Source organism: Rousettus aegyptiacus, unplaced genomic scaffold (assembly GCF_014176215.1).
Source record: "Rousettus aegyptiacus isolate mRouAeg1 unplaced genomic scaffold, mRouAeg1.p scaffold_m13_p_17, whole genome shotgun sequence".
Classification (NCBI taxonomy): domain Eukaryota; kingdom Metazoa; phylum Chordata; class Mammalia; order Chiroptera; family Pteropodidae; genus Rousettus; species Rousettus aegyptiacus.
In genome coordinates, this window is record NW_023416292.1 from 25,307,376 (window position 1) to 25,323,523 (window position 16,148).

Consider the following 16,148-nt stretch of genomic DNA (forward strand, 5'->3'; position numbering starts at 1 on the left):
CTCACGCGTGCAGGACGAGCAGGAAGGTGCAGGAGAGCAGCACGTGCAGCAGCCCGAGCGCCCACTCCAGCTGGGTCTCTTGTTGCCGCACGTAGTCCCGCAGCCCGGTGCTCACGTGTTCCCAGCTCGTGTTGACGCCCAGCAGCCCGGCCCGCTTCTCTTCCTGACGGAGGGCACAGGTGCAGCCTCGCCGGCCCAGACCCCGCCTCTCTGCGGTGCGCCCTGTGCCCCGGCTCATCCCCGGCGCCCCGCTCATGGCCTGTCCCCCCGCTCGTCCCAGGGCCTGCGGGAGCTGCCCCTGCCTTCTGCTGGCTACTCTCTGTGATGGAGGCTCCCCCCCTGCTCTGGTAGGAGCTGACGCCCTGTCTCGCACCTGGTTGACCACTCAGTCCCAAAGTCAGGACCACGGCTACCACCACGGGCCAGGCACTGTCCCGCTCCCTGTCCCCCGGTGCCCTCGCCAACGTCATTGCCCTCCTTCACACCCAGCCGCCTCTTTCCGGTGCCCTCTCCGCGCCTTCCTCAAGCCCCACCCCCCGTGCCCTCCTCCCCCTCCGCGCCACCCCCGCCGGGCCCGCGCCTCCCACCTTGAGGTCAATCGTGGCTGAAAATTCCCCACGGAGGCCACCGAGAGACTGGTTGAGAGAGTCGTAGGTCTGCCCAAAGTTGCCTTCCACTGGGATGCGGCTGCGGCACCAGACTCCCATCACTGGCGGGCGGGGGGCGGGCAGGGGGCCGGTCAGGGGCTGCGTCCCCGGCCTGGCCTCCGGGCCTCCCTCCCTGGGCTCCTCTCCATCCTGCTTTCGCCCCCTGCCCCTGACCTCCTACCTCCCCCAGCCTTTCCCCTCCTGCTCTCCTGGAATTCTTTTCCCGGGAAACGAGGCCTGCCTTTCCCCGTTTTTCACCCGTCTGTGACATCCCAAACGATAACGGCGACGGGGACAGGCACCCACAGCTCCTCTGTGCGCCCGCTCTGTTCCCTTCGTCCCATGTGTCACCCCCTTAAATCTTCAAAACCCCTCAGTGGGGGAAGCAGCGGGATTATGCCCATTGCAGGTGCGGAGGCCAAGCTCAGGGCTTAGCAGAGACTTCCTCCGGGTCACAGAGCCAGTCTGCGGAGGGACCGGCTCCGAGGGTGCCCTGTCCTCAGATCCCGAAGCCGCCGCCCGATTGCTTTCCTGTCCCGCGCCTACCCCGTGCCTCCCAAGGCCCCGGCTCCCTCGCCTGGAGCTCCCCACCCTCCTGCGGGCCGGCTGACCCTTGGCGATGCCACAGAAGAACTTGAACTTCATGGGCAGGCAGAGCAGGTGGCTGAGGAGCGGGACCCAGATGCGCTGCAAGCACTGCTCGTGCTTGCGGTCGAACCAGCGGCGGCAGCTCAGGATGGCCTTGTTCACCAGGTCTGCGGGGAGGCCCAGGGCTGTCTGAGGCCCCCACCGCCAGGTCCGGGGGCCCTGGCCCCGCCCCGCCCTGCCAGGGGGGTGGTGTCCGGGGACGCCTCTCACAGGAGCAACGCAGCTTGGTCTTCAGCTCAAACTTCTTCTGTGTGGAGAGGGGGCGCCCGACGGCCACAGCGTGGTGGGCGCCCACGCCCGGGGCTGTCTCCTCCAAGCCCACGGCATCCTCAGGTGTGTAGCCGGCCTCACTGTTCACCTGGGTGTCCAGGTCCTTGAAGGAGTTGGAGACGTTTTGGGTCTCGGCTTCCAGTGACTTTCTGTTGCCCTGGGTGTGGAGGGGGTGGGGAGGAGGAGCTTAGAGCTTCTGCTGCCCCTTGGCCTGTCCTCCCCGCACTGGCCAGCTCTGGGCTCTGGCCCTAGGCCTACTGAGGTTCTCAGCCTCTGCTCCAGTCCCCTCCCAGGCTCCCAGCTCCCCAGCAGGCCTCCCATCCCAGACCCCTCACCAAGCCAGGGAAGGGCTCAGCCGGTCCATGGATTTCAGCCCACGTGGCTGGTCCCTCAGACCTCTGTGCCGTCTCGATGTTCCCGAGCCCCTCAGCCCCCACCTCCCCATCTCTCGACTCCCCAGTCCCTCCAAGCCTCTGGTCTCCAACGCCCAACTCCAAAGCCCCAGGCCCGCAAAGCCAAGGCCCCGGTCCCCTGATGGGGCTGTCCAGCTGCCCAGAGGACTAACTGTCCAGTCAGGTGTTTGGAAATGTGGGGGAGGGGCATGTGTGATGCCTGGGGGTCTCTACCAGCATTTGGTGCCCAGGCCCTGGGCACACCCTGCAGTGTTTGAAGGCAGTCCGTGAAACCTGCAGGGGGCGCCCCCACCGGGAAGGAGTAAAGCCTGGGTCCCATGTCATCTAGCTCAAGGCCTCTGGGCCCCGGGGAGGGCCCCCCGACCGCCCTTGCGGGGTCCTGAGCAGGGCCCTGACCAGCAGGTCCTTGAACACGGTGCGCAGGGGGGCCGTGGAGACGCGCCAGGCCGCACGGGTGTTGTTGATCTGCAGCTCCACGGTGCAGCCCAGCGAGGCCACCACCGCGTGGAGGTTGTGCCGCAGGTTGGCCAGCGGTCCTGCGGGGCGGGGTGGGGGTGGGGCGCCCCGTGGCGCTCAGGAGCTTTCTCCAGCCCACCCCTAGGGCCCGCTCGGCACCCGGTGACCCCTTTCTAGAGCTGGGCCATCTCGTTTGACCCCCGCCTTTTTCACCTGTGTAAACTAAGGGGGTCCAGCGATGGGGGACCCCTGTCAGGGCCACGTGGCAAGAAGGGGCCACCGAGCCTGGGTCCCACCCTCGCTGCCTCACCGGGCCTGGCTCCCGCTGGGTGTCCTGCACAGGGCCACTGCCTCGGAGCCTCTCACCGGCAGCCAGGGGCACACTCACCCTCGTAGATGGCGGCCAAGGCGTACCCCAGCACGAGGAGCCTGCCCTCTTTGCCCAGCATCTTGGGTATAAGCAGGAGGCTGGCACAGCGGATGTGGGGAGAGGTCCCCCAGCCTGCGGCCCCAAAGCCTGTCAGGAGAGCCCGGGAGGCGGCGAGGCGGTGAGGGACCTGGCTTCCCCGGAGCGCCACCCCCGCCCGCTCGGGCACCACCGCCTTGCTGCCCTCGTCCCCATTCCCGGTGACGCCGCTGGGCCTCCCCGGCCACCCGTGCATTCGGCTCCGTGTGCGTGCGTGCGTGCGTGTGCATGTTTGTGTCAGCGAAGGCGGCCGACGCCTCCCGTTTCCGGGCTGGATTCCCACTCAGCCGAGGTGCCGAGGGAGCAGAGAGGACAACAAGGGGAACGTTCTGGAAGCAGGCGCTGGCGCTGGGCGCGGCGAGAGGGGTGGCCCTGACAGCCGCAGCGGCGTGGCCGGCCCGCGCCCGGCCCGTGAGCCCCTCCTGGTGTGTTCGAGCAGTTCTGCGTGTGTCTCCTTGTGGTCTCTGGCAGGAGACAGTGAGCTCCTTGAAGCTCGTAATCCAGGGAGAGAGACAGACGAGTAAACAAATGACTACAGCCCGTGGTGCTCAGGGCACAGGGAGGCGCTTCTAAGGTGCCGGGAGCCAGGAGGGAGTGGGCCCTTCTGCGGGCCGGGGTGGGGCCGCGAAGGCCGGACAAAGGACGGGATGTGTCAGCCGGGCCTGGGAGATGAGTAAGTGTCGGCCTTCCAGGCCGGGGGAGCAGCATGAGCTGGTCGGGGAAGCGGGAAGAAGAGCCCCGTGTGGACCCCGCCCGCCCGGGCTTCGCCCCGTCTCCACGGCCGTCACGCGGCCCAGGGCTCCCTGGGTCCTGCGCCCTCGCGCTGGCCTGCACTTGCATTTCACAAGGCAGCCGTGATCTTGTGAAAACAGAAATCGGATCACGTCCCTTTTCCGCCTCAAACCATCCAACGACGTTCCCCCACACTGGGTCAAAGCTCGGCTCCGTCCACACGTGCAGAGTCCTGCGTCTGGCCCCTGCCCCGCTCCCGGAGTGGCGCCATGCTCCTCAGCCCTCCACCCACCGCGTCCACCCACGCCGGCCTTGCCGCCGCTCCTGGACCGTGCCCAGGTCATTCCTCCGCCGCCCCCACCCAGGTCCTCGTCCGGCCGTCCCCCCTGCCAGGAGCACCCGCCCCTGTACTTCACCTGGCCGGCCCCACCTAGTCACACGGGTTTGCGGCAAGCCCTGCCGGGCGCCACCCAGCAGCGCTCTGCCCTCTTCCTTGCTAACACAGCTTGGGTTTTGTTCAAGGGTGATGGCCTGTCCCCGCTCTGGCTCCTCGGGCAGCTCTGTATTTGTCTAACCCAATCACGGTAAAGCAGGATATCAAAAGGGTCTCGCTCTGTGCTCCTGGCCTTTTGGCCAAAGACTCGGGCGGAGGACGATAGGTGACGAGAGTCGCCCTGCATTCTAGAGAGGGTGTCTAGAGCTGCAGACACCCTCTGGGCGCCCAGGAGCCAAGCCCGTCCCTCACTCCTGTCGCCCACCACAACCGGCTACATAAAGACAAGACCAGAAACGTGAATTTCCCAGACGAGGTGGGACGCGGTCGGAGCAGGCAGACCTAGGAGGCGAGCCCGCGGCGAGGGCAGGCCTCCACGCCCCACGTCCAGCGAGACACTCCAGGGGGACCTGTCCTCTCTCCCCGGCTGGCCTGCCGAGCTGCAGAGCCCGGTGGCACCATGCCCAGGTGGCGGACAGAGCACGGAGCAGGGGCGAGTTGGGGCGACGGCTCAGCAGGACTCTGGGGAGCGTGGGGAACATGAACTGGGGCCCTGCTCTCCCAGGTGGGCGGGGCTGGGGTGTGCGTGTCCCTGGGACGAGTGGCCATTTTGGAGGGTGGCAGGCCTCGAGTCACCTGCGAGCTTCCCCATCCAAGACGGCACCTGTCTAGGGGAGGAAACCACAAGTTGAAGGCCGGGGCGGCCTGCGGGACCCAGGTACGCAGGGCGTCCTTCAAGGCCAGCCAAGTGGAGCTGCCCTCAGCCGGACCTGGGCACTGCAAGGTCCCCACGGAGCCTCCAGAGACCAGAGCGGTCCTCCCGGGACGGCCAGGGAGTGAGTGCCTGGCACACAGACGCAGTGGGATTATAACGGTATCGGGGACTTCAGACTTTTGTCCCTTTTCCTCTAATTCTTCTAATCCCCTTTCTGACATGGTAGCAGCAGAGGGGAAGGAAGTGGATCCCCCCCCCCCCCGCCCCGCCCCCGCCTGGTCACGCTTGAGCGGGTCAGGCCTGGGGGGAGGGGGGACGGGAAAGAGGGAAGAAGCTGGGGAATAGACTCGAGATTGAAATTCTGATGCGGACTGGATTGGATCTTTCAAACCTAAAAATAGCCGTGATTACCGGAGCAGGACCAGGCCTCCTAAATGAAAACAACCAGAAAGCTCAGGGTCTGTGTCGCGGTCGTCAGGGGGAGAGTAGCTTAGAAGGCAGTGGTCAGAGTTTCCCGTTGGGGGCCCACAGAGGCTGGCGACGGAGCAGATTGCACGCAGCCTCCCTGGGCGGGGTCGGGGGCACGGCCTCCCTGGGCGGGGTCGGGGGCACGTGCTGCGGCTCCGACCGTGGACATGCGCGGGGAAGCAGGCTGGGGGCGGATGACAGCGAAGCTGCCCTTGTGCGCAGAAGACGCATCCAGAAGGAACGTGCCGGCCTTTGACATGGTCGTGTGAAGGTGCGACGCCCGAGCTGCGGCAGCCACGTCACGACCCGAGGAGGAGCGGTTGGCGGGGCAAAGACGCCAGAGAAAGATGATGAGAGGAACTGGGGGGTGGGGGGCGCGGGGGGCGAGGGGGGAGCCTTCTGAGCTGCAGAATTCCTGGGGGGGGGCCGTCTTCTGAGCTGCGGAATTCGCCAGCCTCCAAAACCATGAGATGATAAGCATCTCCAGCGGCTTTTCCCTTCTTGCAGCCCAACACCTCCTGATACAAAGTGTCCATTCAAACTGCACCTTCTCCGGGAAGCCCGCCCTGACTGCTCAAGCTAAGGCAGCTCCCTGGCCCCTTCCCGTTACTTTTTTTCAGTATCACTTGTCACTACTGGAAACATTTTCGCTTGTTTCTTGCTGGTTTATCCTCCAACTCTCTCCACCAGAACTAAACTCCGGAAGAGCCGCGCGCCTGTCGGCCTCGCTTCCCGCGGAGCCCTCGGTGGGGGCGCAGTTAGTGCTGGATGAACGACCTTCTCAGGAGCCACGGGAAACGAGGCCAGAGAGGAGAGAAGGGCCTTAGGAAGGGCTGTGGATTTGAGCTGCATCGTGTGGGTAACGGGGAGCCCCTCAGACGGGGCAGTCCCCCGAAGTGTAAGGGCCCCGTTTCTCCCAGAGACTGGGGGCCTCCTCCCTCTGCATCTCCCCTCAAAGCCCAAGACGGGGCTGAGGCTACGAGACACTTTTGGGTACAGAGGCGCACGCTCAGACTCGCCCTGGGCGCGCGGCACTGGGCCGTGCCCCACAGGCCTGCGGGCGTCCCCGTCCTCGGCCCAGCACTAACCCACCAAGCCGTACAGCACCACCACCTTCTGATGCTCATAGATGTTCATGGGGTTCACCAGGAGCTGAAAGAGACCTGAGGGCGCAGGTCAGGGCGAAGGTCGAGGGAGGGCCCGCTCCCCAGCCCCGGCCCCGGCCCCACGCTCACCTACGGCCAGGAGGCCCCCGGTGCCTGCCCCCAGCAGGAAAGCGGTGACGGGGAACTGGCCCGGCTGGCGCCACAGGAACCGGCCCCAGGACGTGGGCAGCGCCCAGCTCAGAAGCCTCTGCACCGCTGAGGGGCACGCGGGTCAGCACGGCCAGGCCGACACCCCGCCCTCCTGGCGGGGGGCCTGGTGCGCTGGGCATAGGGGCTTGCGGGCGGGGGGCGGGCGGGAGCTGAGGCGACCTGGACAAGGGCAGCGGGAACTTGGGGGATCCCAGAGGAGGTGAGGCAGACTCGAGGGAAAGAAGAAGAAAGGGCTCGGCCGGAAGAGGGCACGGGGACCCCAAAGAGTGGGGAAGGGGGTCCTGGAGGAGAGACCGAATGAGGGGACCGAGGGGTCGGGGTGCGGGGCACGGCGGGGCCCGACGGCGGACTCACTGGTGTGGGGCTGTCTCCTCCTTTGGCCTTTTGCTCCGTTCTGGTGAAGTCTAGTGGCCATAGCCTGCCCTGGGCACCGTCTCTCACTCCAGAAGTCTCCTCAAGGACGTCCTCGGACGGGGGTCCCACTCTGCCTCCCCTGTCCCACCCACAGCGCGTCTGACCCGCTGGCTTCAATCCCTCGCTCCGAGACCCGGGGACGGAGAATAAAGGCCTACCTGTTCCCTCCCCCGTCTTCGCAGCTGGGGAAGGAATTCCAAGGCACACCCAGAAAAAGCCCCTGGAACCTCAGAATACGGTGAGAAATTCCAGGAGCCCGGAGCCTGGTGGGCGTCTCCTGGAGACAGGCGAACGCTGGTCTCAGCAGCCATGCGCAAAGTCCCGGGGGACGGTGTCCGCCCCGCGGGGGCAGGGGAGCCGAGCATGGCGCGGGCACTGGTCTGCAGCCTGGCGGGCTTCAGCCTGGGCTTGTCCTTGGCCACCGCCTACGGGCTGCTGGAGCTGCTGGCGGAAGGGCACAGCCCCTGGGGCTGCCTGGTGGGCACCCTGACCCTGGCTGCCTTCCTCGGCCTGGGCATGGGCTTCTCCCGCCAGGCCCGGGTCACCGTTCTGCTGCTGCTGCCCCAGGCCTTCTCCAGTGAGCTGGCACCCAGCGGGGCGGGGGGGGGGCAGGTCCCAGGGCAGAGGTCGCTGGAGGGGCCCGGGCGCGGGGCAGGCAGAGGGACCCACGCTGGAGGCTTCTGTCAGGGCTCTGGAGGTGCGGCCTCGTGCTGGGGTCCCGGTTCCGACCGCACTGCACCCCCAGGGCAGGGCCGGATGCTGCTGTTGGTGGCTGCCTTTGGGCTGGTGCTGCAAGGGCCTTGCGCCAACACCCTGAGAAACTTCACCCGGGCCAGCGAGGCCGTGGCCTGCGGGGCGGAGCTGGCCCTGAACCAGACCGCCGAGATGCTTCAGCGGGCCAAGCAGCCCCTCGTCAGTAAGGCGCCCACCTCCGTGGCCCCCACATCCCCCTCGTCCCGCGAGGTCCAGGCCGCTGGCTGCATCCCTCTCTCCCGACACTGGGCCCCAACCTCCGGGCGCCCGGCTGCAGCCCACGTCGGCCCTCTGCGGCCCGCCCCACTGGCCGAGCGGCCACCTCCCCGGCCTCGGCGCCCAGGCCGCCCCCCTTTCTGCTCCCTAGCCCAGGGCACTGGCGAGAACCAGTCCCCGGAGAGGACCCCACCGCGCCCCTGCCCCTGCCTCCCCAGGTGCCCTGGACAAGATTAAAGCCATCGCCCGGAAGGCCAAAGAGGTGGCCGACCGGCTGCGCAAGTTCTTCCGCTCGATCATGGACGGTGTGAAGCACATAGGTCAGCGCGGCGGCCCGTCTGCCTGTGGGGTCCGAAGGTCGCCCGGTCTCCTCGCCCGCACCCTGTCCAGCACGTTCTGGGCCCCTCCTGGGTGCTCACTGGTCCCCCGGGATACGGCCCGGCCAGGCCGCTGACCGCTGGCCCCCCCGGCCCCGAGAACGCGCCGCGGTCTCCCGCCTGGCACCAGCCCGCCGCCGCCCCCAGCCAGGGCCCTGCGCAGCGTGTGGCACTGGCTCCTGCACATCGGGGACGTGTGCAACACGGAGCTCGGCAACCCTTACCTGAAGTGCGCGCGGGTCTTCGACGACGCCAAGGACAGCTGCATGGCGGCCATACCGCAAGCCTACCACCTGTGCTACGTGCTCGTGCCCTTCAAGCTGGCGCTCTGCGGCCTCGCCAGCGGTGAGCGGGCTGGGGCCTGCCGGCGGCGCCGTGCCCGCAAACGCGGAAGGCGGGCCGGGGCTGAGGAAGGCAGGGCCAGTAAGGATGCCGGCCCCCACCCCCCAATGCCACAGCAGGGGCAATAGGGAGCAGCCAGAAGGCTGTGGGGCCAGGAGGAGGGCGGAGGGGGAGGGGGGTGGGAGAGGCAGGCCCAGCTCTCCGCCCCTCCCGACGCGCGGTCTCTGCGCAGTGGTCCAGGTGTTCTGCGTCATCCCCAAGTACATCCAGCCGTTCCTGCACAGGACCATAGGCACCCGTGAGTGACCCCTCTGAGCCCAGCTGCACGCGGAGCTCCCGGGAGGTCCCTACCTTGTCCCCACGTGGCTGTTGCTCCCAGCCCCGGGCGAGGCGAGGATGCCGGAGCGAGAGGGCCCCGGGGAGGTCGGGAGGTCGCCTGGGCGGGGTCCCCGCCGCAGGAATTGGCTTGCACACCGAGGCCGGCGGAGGGAAGGTGTAGCGCAGGGGCTGGGAGGGCAGGTCTCCGGTCCCCGTGCAGGCCACCATGGAGGCGGGCGCGGGTGCTGAGCCGCAGCAGGTGGCACGGCCCGTGCGCCGTGGGCCCAGACCCTGGGGCGCCCTCCTGGCCTGCACTGCGCGGCCCCTGGGCCATGCCAGGCCTCCCCCAGGGACGGCTCGGTCCCCTCCTAACTGTCCTTGCTCATGCCTCCGTCTCCGGGCCCCGCTGGCCCCAGCTGTGAGGAAGCTGATTGATCGAGTGCGGCGGGAGTTTGAGTTCAACATGACGACCACCCACCACTTCTCCGTGGATTTCAACGCATCGCGGAGCCTGTCCCAGGTGGCGCTGGACCTCCAGGAGGCCGTCAGCATGAAGCTGCACCGGGTTCGAGAGGCGCTGGCTCTGATGGGCTACACCACGCCTCTGCTGCTGGCGCTGCTCTACCTGCAGTGAGGCGGGGCCGGGCTGCGGGGCGGGAGGGCGGGCCACGGGGCACCGTGGCGCTGAGGGACCCCTGCACTGCGCCAGGGCCCTGTTCTACCGCTACTGCTACCTGAACTGGGACAGTTACGACAACATCTACATCACCCGGCGGTTCCTGCGCATGGAGGCCGTCCGCTCCGCGGCCGGGCTGCCCACGGTGCTGCCGCTCAGCGCCCACGAGGCCAACCACTACATCCAGCCCGGTGAGGGCCCGGGGGGCCGCGGGGCCGCCCCCGGCCCCACCGCCCCACCTGAGGCCCCCCCTGAGGCTCTGCGCACAGGCTGGGTTTGGGGCGGGACCAGGCTGGGGAGAGACAATCCAGGAGTTAAGGCAGCTTCAGGCTGGCGGAGGGGGGCAGGGGCACTGTCCTGGCCTGGGGGGAAGGAGGCCCCCATAGCAGCAGACAGACAGAGGGGCCCGAGAGGTGGGGGTAGATGCCCAGTGAGGACGAGAGGGTGGGAAGGTTTGGGGGGCGGCTGGAAGGGTGCGTGTGCTGACACGGGGCGGAGGTGGGGGTGCAGCCTGGCCCGGTGCTGCCCGTGAGGTGGGGGTCAGGGAGGGCCTAGGAGCGGGGCTCCTGGAGACCGGAAGTGCCACCGAGCCCCGCGCCTGGCCGCAGAGCCCCTGACCCTGAGGGGTGCCTCCTGCCGGCCCGGGGCCCGCATGGGTGCACCTGGCACACCCGGCCCGGCTCGGCCTAGGACAGGAGCCTCTCCGGGGCTGGGCTCTGCCGGGTGAGAGAACTGGGGAGCACCCTCCTGACCGCCCCCCGCACCCCCGCCCCCAGGCTCCATCTTCCTGTCCCAGTGGGAGCAGATCATTTACATCCTGGAAACCTTCCACCTCATCCGGCACCTCCTGATCGTGCTGCTGCTGGTCTTCCTGGACTACGCTGTGTTCTGGGTGCTAGACCTGGCCCGGCACCAGCTGCAGGGGGAGATCGTGGCCCGCAGTGAGCGCCCCCTGGGCCAGCCCCCGCATCCTCCCCTCCTTGCCCAGGCCTGGGGCCTAGCCTGAATGTCCCCACGGCACTGTCACTCACCGGCCTCTGACTTTGCCCCTCTTCTCCTGCCAGGGAAGCCCTGCGTCCGGGCCAAGGCGACTCCGTAACGGGGTCGTTAAAATTACTAGCCCCCTTACCGGACTGGCCTGGGTTCAAATCCGGGCTCGGCCCTGTGCCAGTCAGTGACCTCGGGAGGGTGGCTTCGCCCCCAGACCTTCCTTCTCCTCGCGTGAACACTGGGACGATCGCGGCAGCAGCCTGTCTGGGTCACTCTGGGGAGTAAACGAGACGGCGCGTGTTGACCGCCCAGCAGACCGCTGATGGCGAGCGTGACACACCGGGGTACAGAGAGCCTAAGCCAGAGGGCGGGCGGAAAAAGCGGAGCCGCTGAGTCCGTGCTCAGCGCTTAGCAAATACCGAAGACGACTCTGAAAACGACGCTCCTGGGCGGTTGTGGAGGGGGAGGCGGGGGACGGGCTCACTGACCGTGGAGGCGGGGGAGGGACTCAGACCTGGTGGCCTGGGCAGGCAGACCAGGCACCACGGAGCCAGTGCTGGGGGCCAGGTGCCTGGGCGCGGGGCCGCCACCCTGCAGAAGACGCGGCCGTCCCTGCCCGGCGAGCCGCCGCGGCCGCGCGCACCTCACGCGGCCTCTGCCCCAGGCCCCGTGCTGGTCTCCATAACCGTGGAAGGCAACGGCTACTCCGGGACGATCTACCGCGACCTGGTGTCGGCCTTCGACGTCCTGCAGCAGGGCAACGTCACGGTCCTGTCCCGCCGCTGTCTCCTGAGTCCCTCGGAGCCCGACAGCACCGGTTACGTGGCCATCGGTAACGACCGCGGCCTGAGGGCGCCGGGGCCGAGGGGCGCAGGCTGCGGGGCTGTGGCCGGCCCCGCACCCACCTGCCGGCTCCCGTGCCCGCTGCGTCCCCAGGCGCCATGTACGGCCTGTGCTTCGTGGTCACCCTGTGCGGCTGCTACATCAGCCGGCTGCGGCGCCTCATCTGTGCGTCCTACTACCCGTCCCGCGAGCAGGTGCGCGGCCCTCAGCCAGTCCCTGGTCCTCCCCGGGGGGCTGAGCGCGCGGCGGTCTGTCTTGGTTTGGGGGAGCTTTGAGTACGTCAGCAGCCCCAGCCCCCTCTCCTCTAGCTGAAGCCCAAAGCACGGCACCTGGACTGTAGGTCTCCGGCCCCAGATGGGGCTGGGAGAAGCGGGGCGCCTTTGCGGGGCTTCCTGAGCCCGAGGCAGCCTCCTCGGAGCTGTTGATGCTGCGGGGGGCGGGGCCTCGGCAGTCCAGGAGGCTGCGTGGGAAGGTGCGAATTACCTCCTGAGCACCTACTGTGTGCCAGCCACAGTGCTGGTCTCGGGGATGCCCAGGCGGGGCAAACGCAGCTCCTCTCCGAGGCCAGACAGGCTCCCAAAAAGACACTGCAAAAAACAAGCGTCTTGACTGAAAAACGAGTAAAGCTCCGTAGAATCCCAGAGGAGGAGACGGGTCTCTTCTGGAGGGAAGCCCAGGAGGCTTCCCAGAGGAAGGGGCCTTGCTGAGCCCAGCCCGGAGGGATCAGGAGAGTGGGGCGGAAGGCGCAGGTGAGAGGTGGGAACGGGTGCCGAGGGCCGAGGGGACCCACTCCTGGCCCCGCCTCCAGGAGAGGATCTCCTACCTCTACAACGTGCTGCTGAGGCGCCGAACCAGCCTGGTGGCTGCTCTGCAGCGGGCGGCGAGGCGGAGGGCTGCTGACCAGGGCCACGCAAGTGTCCTCCAGGTGCTGGCCAGGCGGTGAGCCCACTGTCCTTCTTTGGAGGAGTGGGGTGAGGGTGGGTAGAAAAAGAGCCAGAGGTCAGAACAGCTCTCTGACTTTCCCATGCGTCCAGAGGCCGGTGGGAGAGGGCGCCCCTCCCCCGCCATTCTCGCAGGGAGGGGGAGCAGGAGGGCTGAGCGCCTGGGAGGTGGGGTGGGGAGCGGAGGGCGGAGGGCCAGAGCCAGAGGTTTCAGACCGGCGAAGGGTAACGGTGGCAAGGCCCCCCCTTTGGCCTGGAGGGTGGTGCTGGGGAGGCCCAGGGCCGGGCCGGGCGGGCCTGCTGAGTGTCCGGGCCCTGTCCCCAGGTGCGTCTGCCTGGCTCCGTTTCTCGGCCGCTTTGGGCAGAGCCCCGCCTACTGCCTGGGCTGCGGGGAGCCCCAAGACGAGGGGGACACGGAGTACTTCGTGTCCTGCAGCACCCCCGGCTGCCGAGGTGACCTTCCTGGCAGACTGCCCCTCCCTGCTGGACTCGCCCACGGGGGGGGGGCGGGGGGGGGGACGGGGAGCCCCTCCGGACTCACCCTTGCCTCCTTCCCTTCATTACTATGCATCTTTCACTTACATGGACCCTCAGCTCACCTTAATGCTCCCACACGGGAGCAGCACTGATGTGCAAATTCCCTAGTCTGCTCCGCGGGACACGGACAGTCGCCCCAGGGTGGGCTGGGGGAGGAAGCCGGAGCGCAGTGGGGGGTGGCTGCGCTCGAGTCACCTTCCCTCCCGGCCTCCCCCAGGTCTCTTCTGCCGCACCTGCTACGGCCTCCTGGACAACACCTGCTCCGTGTGTGCATCTCCTCTCTCCTACCAGGGCGGCCTGGACCTGGAGCTGTGAGTCCCAAGCTGGGGCCGCCGGAGTCCACGGGGGCAGCGGGAGCAGCCACCCCTCCCCCGGGACCTCTGCGGGCCACTGAGAGGGGAGGCTTCTCCAGGGACTCCAGTGACGAGGAGGGCCCCCGGCTGTGGCTAGCTGCGGCACGAAGGGAGGGCCCTGCCCAGGAGGGCATCCTGCGGCAGCAGCTGGAGGACAAGCTGGGGACCCTCGTGTCCTCCGGGTCCGAGTCCGGCCCTGAGCTCAGGTGAGCGGAGAGCGGCTGGGGCTTCGGCCTGTCCTGGCACCTTTACGAAGGGCTCGTGGGGTGCCTGGCCCTCTGCTAGAGCTGGAGCCAGGGACGAAGGGGGGAGGGCGTGGAGGTGTGCCCAGCCCGCCCCCCCCACCCCGGGTCAGCACCCCAGAGACTACCCAATGCGGGGGGTGGCAGAGAGTGAGTCAAAGAGCTAAGTGACAGCAGTGTGGTGAGCGCCCCAGTGGAGGCGTGAAGCAGGCTCTGGGGGTGCTGAGGAGGAGGAGGAGGGCTTGTTAAGGTGCAGAGTGGAGGGGAGCGTGCAGGGGGGCCTGTGCGAGCGGGCAGAACATGAGGCCCCGGAGGGGCTTCTGGGTGGGCGCCTCAGAGGACAAGGGGGCGGAAGTCAAAGTGGGGAGGGGCAGGCAAGGCCTGACTCACCATCCGAAGATCTTTGGTCAGGAAGTGCCGGGTCCATAACTGTGTTCTAGGACCATCAGCTCAGAGGGCAGAGAGGACGCTGTCTTAGTTCAGACTGGCCTTTTATGCTTGGGAGGAGGGACAGGCCTGGGAAAGAGGAATGGCCGGGTTTGAGGACTTCTAAGTGTCTGTAGGGACCCAGCTGGAGATGCCCCAGGGAGCAGTTAGAGAGAGCTCTGGGCCCAGGTTTATTTGGGGGGTTGTTGACTTAGAGACTTAAGAGCACAGCAGGCGAGGAGAGGGGCTCAGCCACAAACTGAGGAGGGGCCAGCAGAGGCTCCGGTGCGGCAGAGAGCGAGGGAAAGGAGAGGAGGCTGCGAGACTTCAAGCAGGCTGAGGGCTGAAGGCCGCTGACTTTGGTGCTGGAGAGATCATGGGAGGGGCTGGTGCGGACATTTTTTTTGTGCCAATGGGAAGGCCCAGACCGTAACGGGTTGAGGGGGGACTGAGAGAAAGGACTCAGAGACAGGACGAGGCTTGGATCACTGTCGCAAGAAGTTTGAGAGTTCTCTTGTGAGTTATCACTGCTGTCATTAGAGCCAGAATGCCGGAGGGTGGAGAGGAGGCTTCACCCAGCAGCACAGCTCCCAGGGGACCGAGCACTAAAGGGTTTGCTTTCCCAGGACAGGGAGATTTGAGGCTTTAGGAGATGGAACGAGAGGGCTGCCGGAGAGATGGGATCTGGGGCCAGGTGGGCAGGGCTCTGCCTGGGCAGGAGGCGAGAGGCACATCCCCCTGGGCAGAATGCAGCCCGCTGGCTCAGGTCCCTTGGCCTCGTCTCCTGGGGAATAGGAGGAAAGGGCACCTGCGGAGAGCAGAAGAGGAGCTGGGAGTGGGGTACAGGTCTCCAGCAGTGGGTGGCGGAGGGTGAAATACCTGCCTCGGGGAGCGGGCCAAGGGGCCGAGACGGGAAGTCAAGCGGTTTCCAGGGGCATGAAAGGCCCGGATGATGTCGAAGCTCATAACCCGGAACGGCTGACCCGTGTGCTTGGTCGTGTGCTCTGCTCGGGCTAGTGCGGTGGCCAGGAGCAGGATTCGAGGGGTGAAGGCTTTCTTTCCCCGGGTGGTCGGGGAAGCACAGGATGGAGGATTGGGGTGTCTTCGGGAAGGGTGTCTGAGATGACCGGCCTTGGGGAAGGGAAGGGCCTGAGGCCCCAGGGGCAGTCCAGGGTCTGAGTCAGAGTGAGGGGTTGGGGCACGGACAGTGGCCAGGAAGGACAGAGAGGATGAGGCACAGGCAAGGAGAATTCTGGGATAAACCCAGTGAGTGGCTGACGTGGAGGGTGCAGAGGTGAAGGGCTTAGGGCCAGGGAGGCCGAGGATTGAAAGGCCAGAGCTGGATGCGTCCCTCAAGGGGCTGTGGGTGTGGGATGGCACCTTGGAAGGGTGTGGCTGGGCACCCGGCAGGCCCGGGAGACAGCTGCCACCCCAGCCATCGGCCGGGGGGTTTCAGAGGCGAGCAGCCTCCCCTCCACTCCGCAGAGTGTCCAGTGGGCACATTCCAGGGGAGGGGCCTGGGATAGTGGCCAGAGGAGAGGGGAGGGGCGGCTTCTTTTCTAGAGGCTCCTGAGGTCTCAGGGAAGTTCAAAGCTAGGTCGCCAGAGGGGGCAGCGTGAGCCCTGAGCAGGTATCATCACGAGGTCACTGCCAGTTCTGCCCTCACTAGCCACGTGACCTTGGGCAAGTCATTGCCCGCTGGCCTCTCCGCATTGGGCTGAAATCTGATGTCCACAGCCACGGCTCCTGTGCCTGGGGGCCTGTGAGGGCAGTGGGGCTGGTAGTAACAGGAGGCAAACCTCCCGGGGGACGGGGCAGGAATGCACCTGTGAGAACAGAACGTGGGTGACCCATCGAGCCGCCCCCTCCTTGCCTCCCTAGTGACCTGGATGAGGAGAAGGGGCTTTGGCAGGGGAAGCGGGGGCCGTAGCCCCTACGCGCAGCCCGGTCTGTCAGCGCCCCCCACCCCACCCCGCCGCCCCAAATCCTCTGCCCCAAAGCGGCTCCTCTCCAGCTTCGGAATGCCAGGCCCTCGGTCTCTACCACCTTCTCCTCCCGATCCCTCCCGCCTACCCCAAAATAAAGGAACCGAAGGT

At 67.3% G+C, this 16,148-nt stretch overlaps 2 protein-coding genes across 2 annotated transcripts in view; one reads left to right on the top strand and one right to left on the bottom strand.

The window, feature by feature from the left end:
* DCST1 (DC-STAMP domain containing 1) overlaps window positions 1-7,395 on the bottom strand; it is a 13,209-nt gene extending 5,814 nt beyond the window's left edge. The window contains exons 1-9 of the mRNA XM_016135643.2: window positions 6,979-7,395; window positions 6,544-6,669; window positions 6,397-6,471; window positions 2,823-2,951; window positions 2,375-2,514; window positions 1,506-1,722; window positions 1,259-1,402; window positions 588-709; window positions 6-163 (exon numbers count right to left, since the gene is read on the bottom strand). Of these exons, the coding sequence (XP_015991129.2) occupies window positions 6-163; window positions 588-709; window positions 1,259-1,402; window positions 1,506-1,722; window positions 2,375-2,514; window positions 2,823-2,951; window positions 6,397-6,471; window positions 6,544-6,669; window positions 6,979-7,039 (1,172 nt within the window). The 5' untranslated portion in view covers window positions 7,040-7,395. The remainder of the gene's footprint in view (window positions 1-5; window positions 164-587; window positions 710-1,258; window positions 1,403-1,505; window positions 1,723-2,374; window positions 2,515-2,822; window positions 2,952-6,396; window positions 6,472-6,543; window positions 6,670-6,978) is intronic.
* On the top strand, window positions 7,299-16,146 carry DCST2 (DC-STAMP domain containing 2). The gene is made up of 15 exons (XM_016135646.2): window positions 7,299-7,615; window positions 7,784-7,954; window positions 8,226-8,327; window positions 8,532-8,729; window positions 8,959-9,024; window positions 9,461-9,674; window positions 9,754-9,911; window positions 10,497-10,661; window positions 11,375-11,542; window positions 11,647-11,747; window positions 12,362-12,492; window positions 12,820-12,947; window positions 13,249-13,342; window positions 13,444-13,590; window positions 15,934-16,146. The coding sequence occupies exons 1-15, from the start codon at window positions 7,348-7,350 to the stop codon at window positions 15,980-15,982; spliced, it is 2,160 nt and encodes a 719-aa protein (XP_015991132.2). The 5' UTR covers window positions 7,299-7,347; the 3' UTR covers window positions 15,983-16,146.
* Window positions 16,147-16,148: the final 2 nt, after the last annotated feature.

Excerpts from the sequence above, each read along its gene's own strand:
- DCST2 (XM_016135646.2), top strand. The coding sequence starts at position 7,348 with ATGCGCAAAGTCCCGGGGGACGGTGTCCGCCCCGCGGGGGCAGGGGAG. Across the intron at positions 9,675-9,753 it reads CTGGCGCTGCTCTACCTGCA|GGCCCTGTTCTACCGCTACT; the intron begins GTGAGGCGGGGC and ends GCACTGCGCCAG. Across the intron at positions 13,591-15,933 it reads GAGTCCGGCCCTGAGCTCAG|TGACCTGGATGAGGAGAAGG; the intron begins GTGAGCGGAGAG and ends TTGCCTCCCTAG.